Source organism: Homarus americanus, unplaced genomic scaffold, assembly GCF_018991925.1.
Source record: "Homarus americanus isolate GMGI-L3 unplaced genomic scaffold, GMGI_Hamer_2.0 scaffold32583, whole genome shotgun sequence".
NCBI lineage: Eukaryota > Metazoa > Arthropoda > Malacostraca > Decapoda > Nephropidae > Homarus > Homarus americanus.
Window position 1 is genome coordinate 20,785,551 of NW_024713129.1, and position 24,882 is coordinate 20,810,432.

Genomic DNA, 24,882 nt, shown 5'->3' on the forward strand with positions numbered 1-24,882 from the left:
ATCAGTCAATTATGTGTGAAATCATATTTTATGTTTTATTATGCAATTATATATAGTACCTGTCACAAGTTGTGTTTCCTTTGGTATGCTTCTAAATGTGAACACTGTGAGTGCAAACATTAGTAAAGGCTTACCACTGAAATGACAAAATAACTGGGAAAGTTTTTCTAGATATCTTCTGTTAGGAATTTTGATCACACATGCATATTATAGTCAAAGCTGGATAAAGAATCAGCACATAATTTTGCACTGCTTTATTATGGCATAGTTTAAAATTTTCTCACCGGTCAGAATATTTGTGATCATAGTTGGAAGTTAAGGAAGAACCCCCCCCCCACCCCCATTCAATTTTTCTAGCTACGTCCCTGACTGAACAGTATGCAACTAAAGTGATCTTGGGGGAAAGACCTGTGCAAAAGTAGGAGTGAGTGACAATGATAAAAATTGACATGGAGGAAGGAGAAAACTAATATTACGTATAAAAATCTAACCTTTTCCTTAGTGTGAACTGCTCGATGTCCCTTCAGAGCTGCAATATTCTGGAATGTTTTGCCACAAAGCTCACAGGTTGGTTTCTGAAATGGCCGTCAAATTAAAATCATAGAAAGCAAATACCATAAAAACATACAATAAAATCATAATAAGCACAATAACAGTACAGTAGAGCAGAAGACAATACTGAAAAATAGTAGATTAGCTGAACAAAATACCATACAAATTATATCATTCTTTTCACACAGGCATATATCTATGTATGCAGTTTACTCATGCACTATACTGGAACAGGAATGGATTACAGACCCATAGCACAGCTATATCATTACAGGAATAACCCACTATTCGCAACCTCGCTTATCTGCAAAGCATACCTCGCATATTTACACAGAAAAATTAAGGTGCCCTACAGTAATATTTCAAACTGTGAGGGCTAGCCGCAGGTCTCGTATTTCGCTGTAAGGCCAGCTTCACGAGTGTTTTTTTCCACGTGTGAGTACCACCGTGGTTTAAAAATTAATGAAGTTCAACAGGACCGTCCACACAGAGGAAGACCAAGCAGGGGAGGTATAGGTGAGCTTGGGAAGTATGAATGTTGAGTAAACACACTGGAGCTCGGGCGCAGGAACTCCGAAGGAATTGAGTCGGCGGAGGAGGTGGAGACAGAAACTGGAGGATTTGACAACTTAACTGATGTATATTTTCCAATTTAGTTTGTTGTCTATAGTGACACTGAGGAGCTTAGAGGAATCTACAACCTGGAGTGTGTTGGGGCATAAAGTAATAGAAAGGGGTGGGACAACATCGGAGGAGAGGTTGATGTGCATAACCAAGGTCTTGGTATAGTTGATGGTGTCGTGGTTGTTGGTGGCCCAGTTTTGGAGACTGTTCAATAAATCCTGGAGGGCGGTGTAGTCGGGAGCCAAGTTGTTGACACTGATCCCAATGGAGTCGCTGACATATTTCCAGCGAGCAGGGGGTTTCTCTTAGGGCATCATTGATAAGCATAAGGAACAGAGTGGTCCCATCTTGGTGCCTTGGGGGACGCCATAAGTGATTGAGTGAAAAGTGGAGATAGCTCCTCGGAAACGTACGGCTTGGCGTCGGTCACTAAGGAAGTCCGTAAGCCATGGTTTAAGACTTCTTCGAAACCCGAGGTCAATAGCTTTGTTGATTAAATTGTGGTCGACTAGGTCAAATGCTTTGGTGAAGTCGATGAAGGCGACAGCCACAGACGTTTTTCGTTTTTCCAGATGGAGGTATATGTAGTCGAGAAAGCTGACAAGACAGTGAGTGGTGGAGGAAGTTTTCATATTGCCAAATTGCTGAGGATCTATGGTGCCTACAATATCAGCATAAGCCCAGTCAAACACAAAACTTTCACAGATTAAACTGGGTAGTATTGGGGTGATTGCTCATTTCAGGATTGTGGGCTGGTTGACTTGGGCACTGGTGACACTTATGAGGTCATCCAGTCAGCTGGGCATCTTGCTTGGCTGAGGGACCCATTTATGGTAGAGCAGAGGGGTTTAGCTAGTTCCGGGGAGAACTCCTTATACAGTTTCATTGGTAAGTCAATGGGGGTGGTGGACCGCTTTAACTTCAGTTTGTCCAGACGTTTTTCTACTTCAAATTCTTCCACTAAGTAGGTAAGCAGGGAGACTGGTGGTGTCAAGCCGGGGGAACATCTGACATTTACCTGTAGTTGTGAAATGGTTGTTTGAGTGCTCAGCTGCATCACCATTAGTGAGATGGCAAAGGAAGGGGAGGAAGTGTGTCTTATTGTTTAGTCCACAGAGTTTTTTAAGCTTACCATACCATTAACTGTTGTTGGTCTGCTTCAGGTGTTGCAACTTGGTTGGGTAGTGGAACTTCTTTGCAGTGCGTATTTTGCAGATGACATGGTTGTGAAGAGACCTGTAGCGGTTGTGGTCATTTAGGTAAAAGGCACTGTCTCTCTGCTGCATAAGTCTTTTGATCTTAGGTGTGATCCAGGGCAAGTCAGCTGGGTGTGACCTGACGGACTTCTCGGGGAAGAAGTGGTGGTGAACTTCCGTGGTGGTGTTGGTGTAATTTATCCATTTGGTGTTCACGTCATCCACACTAAGTACTTCAGTCCAGGGATGGTGAACTATCCACTGCTCAAAGAGACACACAGCAGAGTCAGTAATCGACCTGTAGGTCTTGATGTAGGGTCTCTGTTCTTGGCTGGTAGTGGCAGCTGGAGACCAGAGCACTGATAGGTGTGTGCTACACCCGATAGGAGGCATTGGTTGAGGTGGTTGGTACTGGTCCGCTAAGTCAGTTAAGATAAGATCAAGGGTATTTTGACCGTGTGTAGGAAAGTTCACAACTTGTGATAGTAGCAGCTGGTCCTGGAGATCAGTGGTGTCAATTTCGTTATAATTCCCGCATAATACTAGCTTGGCACATGGGTACCTAACTCTGAGGTGGTAATGAGGTAATTGATACGAATGTCTCTGGTGGGTGAGCAAGGTGCCACACACTATATGATAGAGGCAGTGTGGCGCAGGTGAGCCCATGGCACGACCCGTACCCATAATGTCTCCACATCAGCTGGGACTAAAACATCCAGGCGTGACGGGAGTAGGTCATCTTGACAGAAGAGTGCAACGCCCCCTCCGCATCCATGTGAACGAAGGTGATGAAAGAGTTGATGTCCCTCAATGTGGCACGTTTCAGGAACACTTTGCCAAGCTTCACATATGGCAACGACGTTGGCAGCGACTGGTAGGACTGTGGTTACCATTTCGTCAAATTTATTAACTAAGGAAGTCACGTTGGAGAGCAGTAAGGAGGGGAGATTGTACCATATTTGTGGAACTTCAGTGTATTGGTACTGTCTGTCAGGTGTAGGTTTCTTTGGTTTTCTAGTGGAGGTGATGGTCCTGATGGGCTTTTGTTTATGACGTCCTTGTCTACGGCTGCAAGCATGGAATATGATTAGTGACTTAAGTCGTGCGATAACACTCATTAGGATAACCGTTCCCATGCTTTAGAAGGTAGAGGGAGCGTCTGGAGTAAGTAATTGGTGGACATCTGTTGATATCTGTTGTTGTGGACAGATGGTAGTGTTTGTCAGTGTTTGTCCGCGGTGGCCATAAACTCAATGGCGGCACTTTGAGGGCCACTGACATTGGTAGACATGTTTATATTTGCCTAGTCACATACACCGCGAGTCCATGACTCCGGCACTTAAGGGGTCGCTGACACAGTACCCACGATAAATGTAAACACCTCAGTGGTCCTTGTCACAGGCACTTTGAAGGTGTCTTACCGCGAAATAAAAATCCGCGAATTTGGGGGCTCCCTTACTACATTATACATGTTATCCTGGTCCCTAATAGCCTCTGATAATGAGGAGTGTACAGTATATTGAAAAATATATGGTGAAATTTGCCTGCTGGGAATGCATCCACCCTCTTTACATTAATTCTTAAGGGGAAAATTGCCTCGATATTCATAATGATTTTCAAGAATGTAAACTTTGCGATAACCTGGGTATTCCTGTCCATGTTTATAATGTGCAAATTTTTAATCTAATAAATCATCACATATCACATACAGTACTTGATAATGAAGATCTCATATTGGTCATGGCAATTCATTGGTTAAGTTAACCATTTCCAACAAGAGTTTATTCAGGCACAGGAGGTATCACAACTCGCATATGGCAACAGGTTTAACCACTACTATAGGTTCAGAGTTCTGTATACTTAATCAGAGTTTGTATCACTTAAAGCAATTCATTAGTGAGATGAGTATATTTACAAATAGATGAACAGTATGTGTAGGGTTAAGAATAAAGGTTAGTCATAAACTACAGTGCATTATTATGTTCATAATAATTAGTGTACTGTACAAAGATTTGAATATAATATATTGCATATAAAATGGTTCACATTGATAATACAGTCATAGTAGTACAGCTGTATCACTACAAAATGTTCAAAGTTCTATAAAGTAAATCATAAATCAAAGATTCATATTGAAAACACATGCTAAAAGGACACAAAGTGAACAATTGATGACAGCAGCCGAAATGTTAAGACTGCACGCTGACTTGTACATACTTTCTATTACAGTTAACATTAATAATTCTAGTGCCATCTACAGGTGTCAGTTCTCTACCTCTCTTGTGGTCATAATCTATGTGTGGGCTAGCATTAGTCAGGTTTGGGCCTTACTGTACTGGCTGCCCAGCTGGAGGTAATCATGTGGTACTTATGCAGTACACCTCACATGTGTCCAATGGACTCATTACTAACACATGTGTGGTGTTTGAGAATAAATAAAGTGTTACATTCTTGATTAGCGAGGTGTCTGCACTATCAAGTCTATCTAATGGAACGATGTACAGTAGAACGTCGATTTAACCTGAATCAATTTAAGATTATTGATTTAAAGCGACACCCACAATTAAGGACAATGTTTCAATTTAAAGCGAATCTTTCCTATTTTGCGCGAGTCAATCTGGCGCATCATATTTAAAATTTCGCGCCTAATGTTTCTCTGGGCACACTACACTGTCCTAAGGGCAAAGCTGTACTGTACATGTTCTCAAAATCATGTACTAAATGATTACTAAAATTTTTGTCTAGTGCAAACTATAGCACGATTATATTCAAATTAATCACTATCTTATAAGAATTCCAGCAATGTAAATTATATTCTCCCTGGTCACTTCTGTGACATATTATAAGCAAAATACATAAACTCAAGCTAAAGGACATAAATAAACAAATAAATACTTCACTGGACTTTCGGCACAACTGTCAAACAGGTCACTGTCACTTCCCTCCCCTCCATCTTCCCAGTCAGGGTTTGGTGTTTTAGGCTTAAAGTTTTTATCATATATAATGTCACAGACTAGAGTTAGGTGAATATAATTTGTATTGCCGGAGTCCTTGCAAGACAGTGAATAATTTGAATATAAACGTCATATATTTTGCACAAGAGATAAAAAAATTTGCTCTTTGTATGTCTAATGCAAGCTATATCATGTTTATATTCAAATTAATCACTATCTTATAAGAATTCCAGCAATGTTAATTATATTCCCCCATGTCAGTTCAGTGACATTTTATAAGAGAAAACTTAAAGTCACTCTTAAGGACATAAATAAATAAGCACTAGACCTTGGCATCAACTGTCAAACATATCACCTCACCTTCCTCCCTCTCCCCCATCTTCCCAGCCAGTAAACAGACTATTTCGCATCCTTAATTTTAGCTGTGTTGATATATGAGTGTTTGTTTTAACACAATACTACAAAAAACAATGTTTTGTTTATTCTAGGAGATGAGCTGAGGTGCATCTGGGTAGACTTTCAGTCTTTTTAGTATTTTGTGTTTCTCTCAAGTACCAAATTAAATTATTCCATTGAATCAACACTTCGATTTAGCGTGAATTCGGTTTAAAGCGACCTCTCTTGGAACTATCTCGCGTTAAAACGACGTTCTACTGTAATGTAGTAAATTAACTCTGAATGAAAACCTCTCGCTTTTCATTCGTGCCTAATTTCATGATTCCTCTGTATATGGCTTTTAATAAATTAATTCATCATTTCACCAATTCTCAGCTGTTTGGACAGTTGGTCTTTTCTTTGTTACTTTGTTATGAACTTTATTTATTGTTCAGTGTTAACAAGGAGGAAACCAGAGCAACCAGAAGACACCAGCAATGTTTGGTGGGGTCCTTCTGGATAAAAGTTACCCCATGTCTATCTGATATGAGACTTGAACCCAGGATATGATACTACACATAAGTACAAAAATAACACAATCAAATTTAAAAAGTTATGTTAAATTTCCCCAATATCTTTGTGATAAACATTTATGTACAAGAGGAATGCATTGCTTACCTTTTTCCCTCCTCGTTTTGTTCTAGGATTCTTCTGTTGTGCTCTAGTGAGACCCTCTTGCTGTGACGGTGCAGGACTATTATCACCCATTCCCTCATCCTCCTCAGGATCACCTGCTGCTGCACTGGAAGGTCTTTCATTCGCTCTCTCTGATTCACATTCACTAGAAGAATCAATCACTGACACCCAGGATCTTTTCCCTTTTGATTTTATTTTAGGTTCCTCATCTGAGGACAAACCTAAGTCCTCAAACTGGTCGTTATATCTGGCTCTTGGACGCTGTCTTAAGTTTCCAGGTCTACTGCGGCTGTTCAGACCCACTTCTTCTTCAGGGTTTACTGCTCGACCTCGACCTCTGCCTCTTTTTCTTTTTCTTTTTTTCCCTCTCGAACCTTCCCATTCTGCTTCTTCTTCGTATTTCTGTTGGGCAAACATTGATAATTAAAAGATACCCTTAACTAATTCATCACACAATATCTGAATAAGAATTATTTTTTCTTTTACTAATTCACACTTACATTTCTGTTTACAGTACACATACAATATATCATTATAATAATCCTGCCTTCTCAGAAAATAACAGCATGGCAAATTATATACACAGTCACTTCTCCTATAACATGACGAATGTATTAAGGAACACATTTTTTACAACGTAGATGTGAATTGAGTATAACGTGATTGAGTAAACATAATTATGTCATGCAAGTAGGAATAAGCAAATGTGCAGCTGCCTCGGTGTAACAGCATACAAGGCGGGATGCCGGTGGATGCTTCTAGATGCTGCGTACAGCGTCAATTTGTTAATGAAAAATCCATTTGGTAACGAATGGAAATTATTTAGTATTAACCCTGAATAAATTCACAGTTAACATGTATGATCATGAGGAGCAAACATGGAGGAGGGCAGTGATGATTTCATTGCACCACATGACTGAATCATTACCGATTCAGTGTAAGCAACTTTATCTACAATTCAGTAATATAAGAGTAAGGTATTAGGCTAATTGCTGTTTTCCTCAATACAATTTTTTCTCTTTACCGTATTGTATGCTAAGAAAATTTTTATTGAATACTCAATATTGTAATGAATCTTGAGGGATCAACTAATGACAAGAAAATTAGACTTTGCAACTCCACACGCCTCAGTCTTTGTTCAGCCTGCATACGTATTACATGTGTTATTGCGGATTGTGCTTTACCCTATATTATTTATTTTCCAAACATTTTCATAACACACTGTCACAGGCATTTTCTCCAACTAAACCACAGTTATTATGCAAAAACACACAAAATCTAACAATAAAAAAAAAAACTAAATTTGTTAGTCATGTTGGTGTTGCAGAAACTAACCCCTTAATTCCCATTGAATTAATAGTTACTATAATGCGATGTTCTTTAGGAACACAACTAACATGTAATAGAAGAAGTGACTGTATACCAGGCATGGGGTCGAAGCCATGACCCCAGTCTCGAAGCTGAAGCAATTGGTAAAGGCAGACATTACAAAAAAGTCACGAAGTCAAAGCCAAGGCTTTCCAAGGCTTGATGAAACCTTGACACCAATATTTATATCATACAGAACGTACAGTACTGTACTGTACAGGCAATAAGTGTTATATGATGGATCTATATACGCTCGATCAGTTTTACATTAAGAAATAAAATCCATTTATCACTACGGAACGATTAAAGATCAGTTTTACGGTGGTTGTTACCCGAATGCTTTTCCTGCACTGTCACTGCTATGAAAAAGTGATGTGCAATAACTCACAATAATCCGAGATATGATGATACAATCTCGGAATGGTGTAACAAGTGGAGCCATGAGGGAACACCGCTCATTCCCTACTTCATCTGAGCTAACTCCCACACATGTAATAAATGTGTTTAATCCCTTTACGTTTTATATTTTTTATTTAATTTTTTTGCACATTCTGTATGAATGATTTTGTGAACACGTAACAGAATAAACAAAATTGAAGAAAATTACGTACAGTATATCTATCGGAAAATACAAATTGTAAAATACACCCTGTAACAATAATGCAGTTCACAGCTTGGCTGGAGGTTGAGATACTGACACTACACACCCCCCTTCCTGTTATTCCCGGGGAGGTAAGAAATTTGTATTCCCTTTATGATTTTGATCTTATGTATGATAATTATCTTTTATTTTTATTTTTTTGGGGGGCCACATTCTGTATGAATGATTATATGTCCATGTAAAGAAAAGAAGATATTTGCCCCAAATTTGCAAAATAAAAAATAACATTAACAGTTCACAGCTTGGCAGGTTGCCAAGATATATTCCCCTCTGGCTCCCACGATCCACATTAACTCACAGGGACCTAAAAAATTTTTATTCTCTTTATGTCTTTCACCTCACTATAATCTTTTCTTTTATTATTTCATTTTGGGGCACATTCTGTATGAAAAATTGTGTTTGCAACAAAATTTAAAAAAAAAAAAAAAAAAAAAAAAAAAAAAAAAAAAAAAAAAACTACCCGAAATTACTTGTACTGACAACTAGTGGATCGCAAATTATTAATGTACACATACATATCATGTAAGGTGAATGAGAATAAATCTTTATTTTGGATAAATTTACTGTTTTGTCTTGTGTATAAAACTTGTTTATCTGTTATTAATATTGATATACGATTGATCACTTATCGATGGCTTTTTAAGGTCCCAAACCACATCGTATAACCAACCTGTTTACTGCATTACCTTACATGTTGAGGGAATATGTACGGTATTATAAGTTGCAGCAAATCTTTGAGAAAAGCTGACTTTAAGTTCATTGTTCTTAGGGTGAGTATTGACTCTCCCTATAGCCTGAAAATGGTTACTTATAGTAACAATTTATCCTAGTAAACTTATTTTATCCATAATACGAGTACATAAACATAGTAATTTAGTCACAAATCACAGAAGCATTGGAAAGAATCATCATAAGATCTTCAAAGGTACAAAGTGAGCTATTGCCAGGTAACAACTGTTTGGTATCTTTTGATCTTTTCCAACATTCAAGTCAGGTCCTTGTGAGAATAGGGATAACCTGTGATGTCAGTGAGGATCTTAGTTCATGAAAGGTCAGATCAAGGTCTCTTGGTCAACCCACATTTGACCTGAACTCACCTAAAGCTTACCCTCCCCAGCACGACCTGGGGTGGAGATTCTGACCCGATTGTCTTGTGAATAATAATATGTTCTCGTGTTGGCACCAGTCACTGACACACTGGTCAGAAATTTTGGCACTGACACGACAACCCACATCACTTATCAAGTCAGGTTACAATTGATGAAGAACAAAAATTTAATTTAATGATTACTACACTGTAACTCCATGAAGATTTTTGACGACCACAAGCATAGATTAAAATTTTAATATTTAGTGTTTTTCCCTGATATTTTCTTTTTCTGGGCACTAACATAATAATGCTATGTTATTTTCAAATTTCTGTATCAAATTATATTTGCAACTACAAGGCAGTCTAGACCAAACAAGTAATCTGTATTTGTGAAAAAGAAACAAAAATCAACATGAAATTTAGGCCTATGTTAGGAATTAGTTCTTTCCCATTTTCTTTACACCTCAGTTCCCATTTAATTTTTCCCTTTCTGTCTACTCTGAAAATGTCACATGTTCCCAGAATGTATATTATTAGTTAATGGCCACTAAGTTATTAACGGAAGATTATCAATTGATCCCTTTACTTGAAGTGACTTGACTTGACCTGACCTGACCTAACCTAACCTAGCCTACCATAAACCTAACACCACACAGTATCTTTGGGATAGTATTTCACAATTTTTCATTTAAATTTTTTATTTTGTGGTTACCTAAATCATTATAATTTTTCTATACATACTGTATAATGCCAGTCACTGATGTTACATTTAGCATATCATAAATAATAAGACAAAAGATTAACCCTCTCACGCACCCAGTAAGTTTTTAAGTTTACGTGACCATGACAAAAGTCATATGGGACTAGCATCATATCTGAGATATTTTCTCACAAACCTATCAAGGTACAGTATTATAATTGTTATAATAGTGGAATTTTATGAACTTTCCAATGGTAGCTTTGGAGTTTTGATACAAATAATTGTGAGGAGGGTGGGAGAGGAAATAAAGAAACAAATGCAATCTACAGGAGGAACTGATGGACAGCTAAAGCCCAGCACACTTTGGTACTTTCTGGAAGCTTCCCTCATAAGATCATGCAGTCATTTATGACACACGAAAATTTAAAAAAAAATTTCAAGTTTAATAATGGAATTGAGGAGACTGGCAGCATTCTAAAACAGCATGATGGAGGAAGGCTCAGAACATCAGAGGAAGAAGTTGAACACACACATGCCGCCTTCCACAGAAGCCCAAAGAAGTCTACCATTGTGCCAGTACCGAACTACAAATTCCAGTTTCAACTGTGCACAAAGTCGTGTGTGCACGGCTACAGGTACAGAATATGCATATAAGCTTCAACTGGTTCAGCAGCTCCGAGTGGATGATCAATATCAAAAGGAGAAATTATGCTATGCATGTGCTCCACAGTCTGAACAACAACCCTGAGTACCTGGACTGGGTCATGTTCTCCGACATAGCAACATCTCACAGAGGTGGGCACATTAATAGACAATTGCTGCATCTGGGGAGTGGAGAATCTACATATCACCCAAAAGGTCAAAAGTGACGGTCCAAAAGTTAACATTTGATGCAGTCTTGTGTAACAGGATTGTCAGCCCATTTTTCTTTGCAGAAAAATCTTTGACAGGCCATGTGTACCGAGACATGCTTCAGCTGTTTGTGGCACTGCAGGTAGAGGACTGCCAACCAAACCTCATATTCCAGCAGGATAGAGCTCCCCCCCCCCACTGGTCCTGTAATGTCCGCTTCTTCCTTGATGCCTGGGAGCCAGAGCGGTAGCTGGGTAGACAGATCCGGTTACTGGCCACTGGGATCGCCTGACCTTACCCTGCTTGATTTTTTCTTTGGGGTAATGTGAAGTCCAAAGTGTACTCCACAAAGGTGCGGGACATCGTTCAGCTGAAAGAGCGCATCACAGCACGGTGGTCTCTGTAACCCCCAAGATGATAGACAATGTATGGAGGGAAATTGAGTACCGTTGTGACTTAGTCCATGCTACGAATGGCACACATTGAATGTCTACCCTAACGTACCCTAATGTACCCGAATGATATATACTCATACACCAAAGGAAACTCAAGCATACTGAATATGAACTGTGGATATTCCCCAGCTTGCATTATTAAAAAAAAAAAATATAAGACTTCAAAGTTGTTTCATTTCAAACTAGACATCCTTTATATAATTTAGCAAAATTGGAAACTTATATTAAAAAAGCATTCAATGCCAGAAATTATTTAATTGGGATTTTTTTTTAAGATACAGAAAAAGCCTATGACATGACTTGGTGAGCTAGGGGTGCTCATAAAGCCTTAAGTTTAAGAGAGCATTTACCGCACTTTGACAAAAAATTTCTCAAATGACTGAAAATTTGCTGCCAAGATGACAAAGGTATTGCAAGATTGGACACATTTGTCCCAGAAAATTTTTAGAAATGCCGGTTCCGCCATCTGTGTCAGAATTTTTTCTGGGAATGTTGATTCACTTCCCACGGTCCATTACAATTACTGTAGTTCAGTCCTGGTGCCATAATGCTGTCTCCTACCTCAATGTTGCCACCTTGTTTGGACATTTCTCACCTTTGTGTTCATTTCTTGACACACTGCCGCAAATTAACTCGTAATTATGGCTTCAAAGTATCGAGTAGGAGGCAGTGATGAGGCTGGATTAGCCAAACATAAGCATCACAGTCGTCTGTCTATTAAAGATAAGGTGGAAACCCAAAGCATATGAAAATGCAATCTACACTCATTGTTATCACATGACATTAAAACAATAAGCATGTAAGAATATATAAATTAGTTATCTAAGTTGTGGTAATGATTTATCGAGAGGTATGTGCATGTTCTCGTTCTCACTCTTGTTCCTTAACCATGCTCATGTTGTTAATAATATCTAATTTCATCTCCAAGATGAGATTCTTATGCCATTTATTAATACAGGGTGTGCTTGGTCTCATTATGCACCTTGAGGTAATTTCTTGAGATAAAATTACAGTACAAACACACATAAACAACTTTAGCTAGAACCACTTCTATGCATTTACATTATATAAGTTGAGCATGCACAAATAAATTTTTTCTTACGCATTTAAAAAAAATATATATATTAGGGGACCTTCAATATTTCACTGAAACCTACCATACTACAGTATATAAGATGGTTTCAGAGATTATTTCATTATTACTGCATCCTCCCCTTATCATCATCACCTTCATATTTTAAGGTAAATTCATCTACAGTACACAGTAAATTTGTCTTTATCACTGTATTTTTACAATTACAATTTCTATAGTCTTTTTATGACTATTATACTAATCAAGAATAATCACTTTGGATGCAGAAATATTGCTGCATTTAAGGTGAGTTAATAAAAAGACACTAACTATTTTCTCCTTTTATTTCATCCTTTCAAGTTATTTGTAAGTGACCAATGCTATCACCTGGCAACAGGTTAGGTCCCATGGTTACCCGATTAGAGGTTCAACTGTATAATTAAATCATTTCCTAATGTACCATCTAGCCACATAATCCCTAAAGATTTTTTTTTTGTTAAATCAGAAACAAGTCTCCATAGGGTGTCTCAACTACCAATGTTAGCTTTTCCACTGAGAAATTCTTGGTTACTAAGAAAAAGTTGTAATTTAAAGGTAGTTAAAGTGCCAATGCTTCACCTACTACCAAGAATAATAGCTAATGGGACACACATACCATGCAACCCTCATAAAATTCATTACTAAGTCCTCTTCAATATGGATGCTGGTTTGTGCAAAACTGTGCAAGTACAGGGTAGAGATGAGAGAAATATCTTCCCTACAAGAATTTATCTTATTCTTGCTGAATACTTATTTCTATTATCATTATCATAAATTTCTTTTATAAATTTCACCAACATCTTTTGAGCTATGAAGGTTTAAGTGGGTCTTATAGGCCTGATGGCTGGCAGTGTGGATACAGCAAACCTTATTTCAGTACAGTATTACCCTGTACTGTTCATGAGGAGGCAGCATGGTCAGCTATGAGCTTGACTACTCTCACTCCCCCAGCTGCAAAGCTTGGTACCCATTCACAGCTGGAAGGACTGGAGGTGCCCAGGTTATAAGAATCAGGGACCCTTAGGACAGGAAGCAAGTGCTGCATCCAATCATCTGCCACACCCCTTACTAAATATGACAGTACCAAAATTTTGATTGATATAAGAAAAGTCTGAAGTGTATTTGCATACTGTAATATATATATATATATATATAAATAAATATATATACGGTATATATATATATATATATATATATATATATATATATATATATATATATATATATATATATATATATATATATATATATATATATATATATATATATATATATATATATATATATATATATATATATATATATATATATATATATACAGGTAGTTCTGCTATAACGCGATAATTGTGTTCTTGTAAAATATTGTGTTATAGAAAATCGCGTAATAGAAATAACAGGGCTTATGGAGAAAATAGGGTTAGGTGCAGATTACTCGAAATCGAAAAAATTTAGTTATTTAGTGGGTCCCTTATTTTTTACCTGACCTGACTAGTCATGTCACCCCCTTTCTCTTAAGCTCCTCTACGTGTGTGTTGGTGTGGGGATTAGTGGATGACATCATTATGACCTAACCTCATGTTTTTAAGGTCACCCTGTATATTTAAGCCTCTCTCTGTCCATGTAATCCAGTTGCCTCTGAAGATGTCTTGAATAAAGACGAAAGCTAAGGTGCTCCGTTGTTTCCCTTTTCCCGTGTGATTTTATCAAGATTTATCTTATCCACATTTTCATTGTGGATCTACATGAAATAAATATATACAAGTATATATATATACATATATATATATATATATATATATATATATATATATATATATATATATATATATATATAAAATACATATATATATATCTATATATATATCTATATATATATATATATATATATATATATATATATATATATATATATATATATATATATATATATATATATATATATATAGAGAGAGAGGGGGGGGGGGTAAAAATAAAATGGAATTAAAATGGAAGGACACAATTGTATACTTACATGTCTGAATTTTCTCATCATTTTTCTATGTTCTTTGATTTTATCCAAAGGCAGAACACTTCCCTCAACAGTTTCTTCCACTTGAAGTGTAATTTCTGGAGATGGTACTCGTGCCCGTCTATAGATCCTAAGGTCCTGACCACAAAATTGTGGGAAATGAAGATAGTCATTACTGTCACGGTCATGGCCAAGGTGATATTCCCTTTGGTCTGCCTCTGTCTGCTCTGCGATGACTTCTTGCACAGTTTTGTGGTTGTGCTGGAGGAAAGAGATGGTATGCAATATCATGAACTATTTTCACCAAACAGACAAAAATTTTCTTAACATTACTGAGTCTAATATACCCCCAAAACTCTTCCTTCTACTTTATACTTCCTGAAAAAGACTGTCTAGAGAAAAAATGTGGACAAAAAAATATGGACAGCAGAACAAGAACTTACCAAGAGAAAGTCACAGAGAGACTTAAGTAGCCACACACGCTGATGATATGTCATTTCATGGAAAAGTTGGCGATCAAATGGATTTGTAGGCCCACACACCCGCCAAAATTCAGGTTCAATACCCATTTGGTCAAAAACCTGCAACAATTACAAGAAAGTCATTTGGAGTTAAACGAGTATAAATTTAGAAGCTGAAATTTGAAATACCTGCAGGTAATGAAAAAGAAAGAAATAAAGAATTACTTGTATAATACTGAACATAAATAATGAATTTGATGAAATATGTAACAGAGAAATCCAATTTTTTGTTCAAGTAAAACATTTCCCATTACGCTTGAGGGTGATTGAAACTAAGTGCAAACCCAACTCTCTCATTATTTATCAATACCCATTTCCTCTCCCTGTCTCCTGCAGCTTCTTTTATCAGGTTCTTACCTCCGAGTTCATTTCTCACAACCTCTTACAACTAACTCTCCTCCTTTCTTTCTCCTGTCACCTATCTCTGTATTGCATTCTTTTTACCAACTGCTCACTTCCAATTCTCTTTATATATCCCACCATCTTAGTCAACTCTAGTCACCTTTCTGTTCAACATTATCTTCATTTTAATTCACCATCTAATTTCTGTATTTCATATTCTCTGTAATGTTGAGTCATGATATTTCATGAAATTCAAATTTATGTTCTTAAATTCGCAGGTGCACTCGCTCCAAGTAGTATCTTTAAAGAGAGTCCGACGAATTTCAAAACGAACACCGAGACTTTTGTTGTCGTGGCTGGGTTGTCAAAATCATACCTCCGTTATGTCATAACATTGTCTTAAACAAAATCGTTTAAGATACTTTTTGGAGTGAGTGTATATGCATAGTATTCATAATTCGTGGCCAAGCTCATTAAAAAAAAATCAACCCCAGATGAGTTATTGAGTCATTAAATTCCTAGTGGTTTCTTTACATCATAGGTGAACAACTGACTAGCCAGCCAGCCTTGGTGCCACGTTGATGTATTGGTGTCACCCAGAGGATGATTATGAATGAAAAGGGAAGGAGCTGTTTATGGAATACAGAACTACTCTCCGTACAATATCTGTGAGTTACTGAATTTTCTTTGTATTATATACAATATTTAATGCTTATTAAAGCAGTTTTGCAACATTTTGTGTGTATTTTTTGGCCTCTGGAACCTCGCTTCATCCCCACAAAATAATGTTGACTAAACAATTTCTACATACCCCGGTACATCTCCCACAGTGCCTCCTCTAACACAGTTCTCCACCCATGCATTCCCAGGAAGCATTTACTTTCTTTCCCACTGTTACTGTGATTCAATTCATTACTCACTGTTCCTACTGCTGAAACATTCTACAATATCCCCAGTAACAACACCAATTTCTTTGTGTCCCTTCTATAGTTAATCTCATCATTTTACTTTAGGTCATATTGACTAAGAATAAAATTTTTCCTATGACACTTCTAAATTAATTACCAAACATTTATTACTTTCATTTGAAAGTGTCCACCAGGGAAGCATCATCTACAAACAGCAGCAGAATCCAATCCAAGACAGCAGGGTTTTGCTGTTCGTACATTTCTCATTTGCAAATCTGTTCTTTTGCAGTGGATTTATGGAACCCCAGTTTGTGTATTGTGGCCAAAGCACTCAACTATTCATGGGCTGGCATGGCAGAAGATAAAGGAAGTCAACACCAAAAGTTGTTCACAAACTTACTGGTATTAACAAGTCACTTACTCCATCCATCCCTTACTCTCTCTTTTACAAGGTACCGTATGTAGTACAGTATCACTCTTCCTTATTTTTTTTTGTGATAACATTCACTAGTAGCTTGTATGTAAATAGGATCAAAACAGGGCCTACTGTGCTCACATCTAGCTTGGTCACTTCCACTCATAGGGGCAAGTATGGGACCAAGTTTTGCCAGTATCTATCCCCGATTTTTTTTTTTTCGGTCTGCCATGATTAGTTTGTAAAAATTTTGGGATAATATACCTCTGTTTTTTTAAGAGTAAATTATATACTATATATGGCGTGGAAATTGGAATATTATTAAAGAGCACTTAAAATTATCACCAGGCTATTATCAGGGAACTGCAAGATTGACTGTGATAAAAACTGTTGGACCCTGATTTAATGTAAAGTACAGTACTTTAAAAGGAAATGCAGTAGCAGAAATCCCATTACATTATCATGAATTAAGTTTTTCTTTTGAATATTACCCACTGAGGTATCTGGTGGTCTTTATGACATGTTACAGTGGCAAACAATATGAATTCACAATGTGAATCACGATAAACACCAGAGTGTGGGTGTGAGTCCGTCGGGTCTCACCGTGTAGGCCTAATTTATGCAAATTTAGCTCCAGCTTGATCCACAACATAGCACAGCAGTGAAAATATACAGTTTTCTCACAACTAGATTTACACAATGATCTATAATATTCATTGTAGATTTACAACATTTCAGCTTAATTATGGGTTAAATATGTTTTGTGGACATCATAAAACTGTTTAAAAGATAGTTCTCATTTCCAAATAAAAACTTATGATTAAATTTTGGAATGCAATCTCTTTGTATTATTATATTTTTTTCTTCAGAAAAATAAACTTTACTTTAAGTTCTTAAAAAAATTTCTTAGGAAAATAAATAGCATATCGGCACTGTATACACATGTACAAACAAGTTAATTGATGGTACTGTACAGTTTGGCAAAATGTGGGTGACAAAATTTTTAGTTAAAGTCTCATCCCATTTTTTTATTACCCGTGAAGTTTGTGCTTTGCAGATTTGCTGTTCATTTTGATTTTCAAGAATGTAATCCCAGTAAACAACACAGCCCTCCTGTATTCCAATATTGTATACCAAACTTATGCCCCTTTCCACTACCCTTGCTTTCACCTCTATTAACACATCCCTGAAAACGTTTAACAACTGTAACAATATTAAACATCTTAAATATCTTACTTTCACTGGGAACCAGTTTCCCTTTTTTCAACACACTCTATCCATGCTTTACTCTCTATAAATGTTCTGAATGACATTCAGCAACTATTTGTTTATCTCATACAGATATTAATGATGTTGTGTAAGGCTTTATACATTTGACCAACTCAAAGGTATTGAAGGTAAAGATAACAAAATAAATGAAAAGGTACTAATTATTCATATCAATCTACTCACCTTCTGTGGATCACGATTTTCCCTGTAATAGCACCTATACCACAGAAGAGTCTTGTGAGCTAGTTTTCGAGCCCAGACCTTATAGGGCATATAAGGTTTTTCATTTAACTTCTGCCTCTGCTGAGGTGATGACAGAAGTGAAGTGAGGAGCATTGCCAGGGTGCGAGATGCTCGAGGCATTAACAACATGCGCTCTAATTCATACTGTGGTACTTCATAAATGTTGAGAGTCTTGAGTGTTAAGACGATGAAGTGACCTATCTGGGGAAGCTGAAAATCAAGAATAGATTAAAAAAGAGAAATTTAATATATTGTTTTTTCTATACTCTTTACAGACATGTAACGGCTGCAGTAACAATATATTATATAAACACCAGATAATACTAGATAATAATAAAGAGACTGTAAATTTGAATGGTCCACAGCAACTGTACAGCTGTATACAAGAATTAGGGGTTCTCTTCTGAATGTGAATTTCTGTGAATACATTAGATAACTGAGGTCTCTTGATATTAGATGTCTAGATGCCATGTTGATGATTATACCAACACAAAAGTACTTTAGAGATATGACAATGCTGCTATTGAGGAAATATTCTCAGTAACCCTTAAACTGCACAATACAAATCTGTGGCTCTCTCTGCTACTGTATGTGCCAAAAATTTTATCTCTTTAAATTTCAAAATCTGACTTGAGAGCCATATGGCTACTACTCCGTGATGTCACACTGGGACGAGAGTGATATTCACCTCCCATACAAAATACTGTTCAGACTTGTGCACATCATTCTTTTTTATATTTTTATATTAGAATTCCTTTATTTCTAAGTCACATTAGAAAACTGAAATGATTTTCCCACAACATTTACGGTTTCATTACATGAATCAGTGACAACTTGCGTAGCCTTCTCAAGGCCACAGCTACTGGCAACATGTGTTATGTAGTGAAAATTATGCGGCTATGTACGAGACTCACTTACGATACAAATTTCTGCATTATCTGCATTATCTAATGGGAACTACCCGTATCACGTAGGTGGTCAGAGTAACGTTCCACCAAATCCGGCTTCGAAACACGAGGATCCATATATATTTCATTAGCCCAATAGCACGCGGACTTCTACATACAATCAACACCTCAACCCGCCAGGATTCGAACCCACGGCCCACTAGCCCATGACTGTGACCGGGGAATGCTAGCCCCATTAGAGATTCACGGCGCCATAAGCTCGTTGAACAGTCTTTGTGTGAAATATAACAGAGTCGAGGACTGCTTTTAGTATCCTGGTGGTCCAGCGGTTAGCGTTCCCCGGTCACAGTCGTGGGCTAGTGGGCCGTGGGTTCGAATCCTGGCGGGTTGAAGTGTTGATTGTATGTAGAAGTCCGCATGCTATTGGGCTAATGAAATATATATATACGTATATATATATATATATATATATATATATATATATATATATATATATATATATATATATATATATATATATATATATATATATATATATATATATATATATATATATATATATATATATATATATATGTATATATATGTATATATATATATATATACTGTATATATATATACTGTATATATATATACTGTATATACATACATATATATTATGTTGTCAGAGTAAGAGAAACAATTGAGACCCTGCAATTGTGTGTAAATTAAGCAGAAAGTCAGATCAGCAGCCTGGGACTTGGTCACAATTTTTGTGATGCCATATGGCAGCAGGGTCTACCATTAGACAACACATTATAACCCTCTGCACTTACGTTTTGCAAGATTCTAGCACATTAATGATGAATGAGGTGCCTGACGTTAATGTCGGGAGTGATTCTGTGGTAATGACGGCTGTAGAGGGTGAAGATGATGGTCGCCATGGTCAACAAGGAATGCCCCATGCTAAGTGTGACTACTGTAAGGAGGTCAAGAAGAGGAAATAGACCCTTGAAATAAAACGAGAGATGCTCGAGATGATCAAGAGTGGTGCTCGTACCTGTGAACTCATGCGTAGGTTCAACTGCCCTGAATCTATCATATGTTCTGTTAAAAAGAACAATGAAGCCTTAACTGTTTCTGTGAACAGTCTTAAGATTTTCCAGTCAGAGGACATTCTCCAATACTTCTCACTGAAGCCTACTGCTTGTTATCCCATAACATTATATTCATGAGTGGATGGAATGAAGAAACAATAAGCAGGGTAACCTGTCTGGGCCACAGACAAGCACATGTTTACACTGCAGTTGCACAGAAGCACAGAAGAAATGCGCCAACCCTCCACTCCCACTTAATGCTTCTGGTAGTTGGTTGGCTGCTTTTAAGAAGCATTATGTAGTCAAGTTTGCCCACTACCATGAAGAGAGTACATCAGCTGATGTCATAGCAGCAGAAAAATACCTATCTTTCAAGTTCTTGTGAAAGAGGGTGGTTATTGCCGAGACCATATCTTCAATTGTGATGAAACTAGCATTTTCTGGAAGCGCTCACCCAAGACCACTTTCATTGCCAAGGATGAGAAACAGGCACGGGCTTCAAAGGACAGTACAAGTATTACAGTTTTATTCCCAGCTAATGAAAGTGAAGATTTCTTGACGAAATCCTTGGTTGTTCACCTCACTGTACGTCTTTATGCTCAGATTAGTTTGACAAGCACTTTGTTCCTGACGCCCAACAGTACTGCTGGAGGAAGAACACTGACTTCAAAGTGATCCTGGTGATGGATAATGCTCCTGGACACACTAAGTTTCTAAATGGTCACTACCCTAATGTACAAGTTATCTTCCTTCCTCCTAACACCACATCACTTCTGCAGCCACTTGACAACGAATTCATCAGTAACGTTAAACTGTTCTACTATCAGTCACTCTATAAAGACCTTGGTCAGCAGATACTCATTAGATGAGTTACAACAAATTGAGACAGAATTCTCTGACAGTGACTACGATCTACCAGCACTAGCTAACCAGGAGGAGGAGGGGAGGGGATGGTACACAACCCGACTCCTAGCACCTCACAAGCACCACCCCACTACAGTGAAGTTTTTTCAGTTTGTGAATTTTGGAAGAAATTTAATACAGTAAGATCTCATGTTTCATGCGATTTCATTTCGCGTTTTTTTTAATTTCGTGAACACTACCTAATGTAAACAAGTCTTATATTAGGTGTAAAATATCGTGAGTTTCGCGAGATCCAGCCAGCTGAATGCTGGCCACCGTCTTGAATGACGTCACAGCCATCATACCAATTACAGCCATTTCTGCTACAACACGTTTTGTCAATGCTTAGTGGTTGTAACGCGATTGATGAATAGGGGAACGCTGTTTGTAAAATGCAAACTTTTGCATACGAATGTTGGCTAAAGCGCGATTCCATCCTCAACGTTTTAAGCGTGGCGCGGGGTGATGCAAGATTTACAGTTCACGTTCGACATCACATGTTCAATTGATTCATGTCATTTTTTGGTGTAGTGTTTTTTGAGAGGTACTCCGTAAATTTCGTTCTTCTTTTGCAAATTTAGCTGTTACCCAAAAATGTTGTATGAAAAGAATAAGTAAAAAGAATGTTTTGCAGTGAGGAATAATAATGGATTACACCAGCACTCTCTGTTTACATCACGTGATCAGTTGAATCGCACGGTTTCTGTCGATTATCCGTGATTTTTGCTGTTTTCTCAAATTTTGTGTTAGCGATAAATATGGAAAGGCAAGGTGAGGAGAATGTTTCCAAGAAGCATTCTGGAGATCGAATTGCTGGTGATGAACGTAAAAGACATTTACAAGAACACAACTATCGCGTTGTAGCCTGCACCATCCTAGTGACCGCCCGGGCTGCTATTGTGTGCTTTTTTGGGTGGTGCTCCCACTTGTCGAGTCAAGATAATGGCCTCTACCTCTACTGGGGGTCCTACTGGTGCTGGTGGGGGTGGGACAGACCCACTTAAGCGACCAAATAAGGAAAAAGAGAAGCGAGACTATCATAAGGGAGTTAAGTTTGCCAAGTACTCGATGCAGGATAAGCAGCGTGTGATTAAGTTACTTGAGGAGGGCCTAAAAACTAGTTTCCGGAAAGCACAATCAGGTCACCAAATGCAAAATTTGTATCATTTGGAGGTTATAAATGGGAAAATCAGAGGTATATGTAGAGTGGCCAGTCTATATTGTTATTTTTCCCATTAGTTTATGTATTTGTATTTGGCGAATTTGAATTTGGCGCAATTTTTCCAGTCTATATTACTCGCAAAATACAAGATCTTACTGTATTAAAATTGCAGTGGACATTATTGTTGATGCATAGGGTAAGAGTAATGTTGCAACAGTGCTACACTCTTGGAAGCCTTTGTTTGCTAACCCCGAGGTAAATGGGGCAGAGCAGATTGAGGCAAGTAGGGGGGAAACAGTCCAAGGTGGTAACACTTATGGACACAGTGGAAGAAGTGTGGTCAGTCCCAGAACCAATATTTTTTTATGTTAAGTTGAAGATTTGCAAGAAATCATCGGTCAACATCAGCAGCAACCGACAAATGAAGAAATGTTGGAGGAGGAAGGAGACCAACAAGAAGAACAGCAAGCAACACAAGAGGATGATGTTAAGGCTGGTGAACTTACAACACGCAAGTTGACTGAGGTGCTCACAACCATCACACGTCTAAGTGAACAGCTACAAAAGAATACGATGACAGGTCTCATCCTCTGAACCTTATCTGCTCTGTCCTTGATAGGTTATGGAGCAATATATGGCAATGTACATGTCCTGTGTTAATGCTTGTCAGCAGGCCATTATTACACGGTACCTGTACAAGGCCCAGCCTGTTAATGCTGTGACAAACATCACTATAGAAGCTGATGGCGGCACCGATGATGATATTGAAGTGTTGGGTGACTTACTAATGGAAGAGCTACCTCAGGACTTTGAGGGATTTGATGCTGGTGTAGAGGAGGGAGCAGTAACCAGTCCTCCCTGCCTCGGAACCCATCAACCAGCCCTGTGAAGCATTTCACTGACTCCATCATGAGAAGTTATTCTACAGTATGAGTGTATATAAATAATGTTATTAACAATATGTACAAGATAAATATGTATGAACACAGTACATTAATGTTATTTTCTGGGTGGGTTGTAGGTCGTTATAGGCGTGTTCAGGTGACTGACCGCAGAACTGATTAGGCTTATATACATGTACTTAAACATCGCTAGTTTTGTGATTTTGAGTTTAACGGCGATTAAACTGATACCAATTTAGTCACAAAACTCGAGATCCTACTGTACTTGCTTAGGTATTGTTCCCACAATGTGAGCTATTTATTTATCCTGAGAGAACAGGCACAACTGCTTTGAGAAATAGCCACAAATAGACTAAGTACAGCACAGCTGTGATGCGGGTGGGACCACGTAGTCCATGTGGTATTTCAAGATAAAGTGTACTACCAAAAAATGATGGCAGGAATTAAAAGTTCATGTCATTACTTGTGTAGATGATGTACTGTGCAAGGAATTAGAGAAAGACCACTATATTTACCTCCCACATTGCTCTCATATGGGTATAAATTGGCTCCTTCATAAGGTCCTTTTCCCATTCTACGACTTCTTGCTCACGATCTCTCTTGGCCTGTCTCATGGCCTCCATTCTTCTCTTCTTCAAATCCTTTTCACGTTGAACTCTGCACCCACGGACGCGATATAACACATATGAGAAAAAGTTGTCCCCTGCAAGGAAAACAAGGAAAAAATACTGTTAATGAGTTATTAATACTACAAGTACTTGATTACTACTACCAGTACAGTACAGATCTACCCCAATCCACATGGTTATGTTCCTCTGTAGAGTGTAATCATAAAAGTGAAAGTGGGTCCCCATAGGTAAAACTGCCCATTAGGAACAGTGTGGATATAGCACACTGCGTACTAAACCTTTGGTACACAAGGAGGCAGCATGGCCAGTACTTCATTTGACCGCATTCACTTCTCCAAGTTGTAAACTTAGGTATTCATTTACAGCTGGGTGAACTGGAAGTGCCAGGGAATCAAACTACCAACCCCTGGAACAGGAGGTGGGCACTGTATCCACTCGACTACCATGCTCCTGATTGTAATCATGGTGAACTGTAACTCAATTACACCCAAGGTGTAAATTAGGTTACATTCCAGGGTCTCAAATTTTATCCTAAATTTCACCTAAACCCCCAAATTATTTGTTATTTCTACTTGATATACCGACCAGTGATGTAGTTGAAACTAACATTGATTGTAATTTTAGCCTTTAAGGTTCACCAGAAGATTAGTTCCACAAGGGCTCACCTGGAGTCACCCCACAGCTTAACCAGCTTGGCCTGAATTTTAACCACCCCAAAACTACTATGGGGGGGGGGCCCACTCATCTTCAGGTGATCCACAAAGGCCAAAATTGTGTATGGGCTCACTCATTGCTGTATCAATGACATTAATTAAACCTTCCTGAAAGAGAAATTATGATTTCTAATTAGAATGTTATATAAAACAAATACTGAACATTAATGAACAATTTACTTACAAACAAAATACACATAACGAAGTGATATTGGTGAGGGGAAGACAAAATGGAAGTGCAAGCCTACA

General features: G+C 37.8%; 1 protein-coding gene across 1 annotated transcript in view; it reads right to left on the reverse strand.

The window, feature by feature from the left end:
* Positions 1-24,882, reverse strand: part of LOC121869153 — a 68,358-nt gene that overhangs the window by 13,255 nt on the left and 30,221 nt on the right. Inside the window, exons 8-13 of the mRNA XM_042370344.1 lie at positions 23,807-23,994; positions 18,281-18,550; positions 15,086-15,223; positions 14,646-14,903; positions 6,380-6,799; positions 492-575 (exon numbers count right to left, since the gene is read on the reverse strand). Of these exons, the coding sequence (XP_042226278.1) occupies positions 492-575; positions 6,380-6,799; positions 14,646-14,903; positions 15,086-15,223; positions 18,281-18,550; positions 23,807-23,994 (1,358 nt within the window). The remainder of the gene's footprint in view (positions 1-491; positions 576-6,379; positions 6,800-14,645; positions 14,904-15,085; positions 15,224-18,280; positions 18,551-23,806; positions 23,995-24,882) is intronic.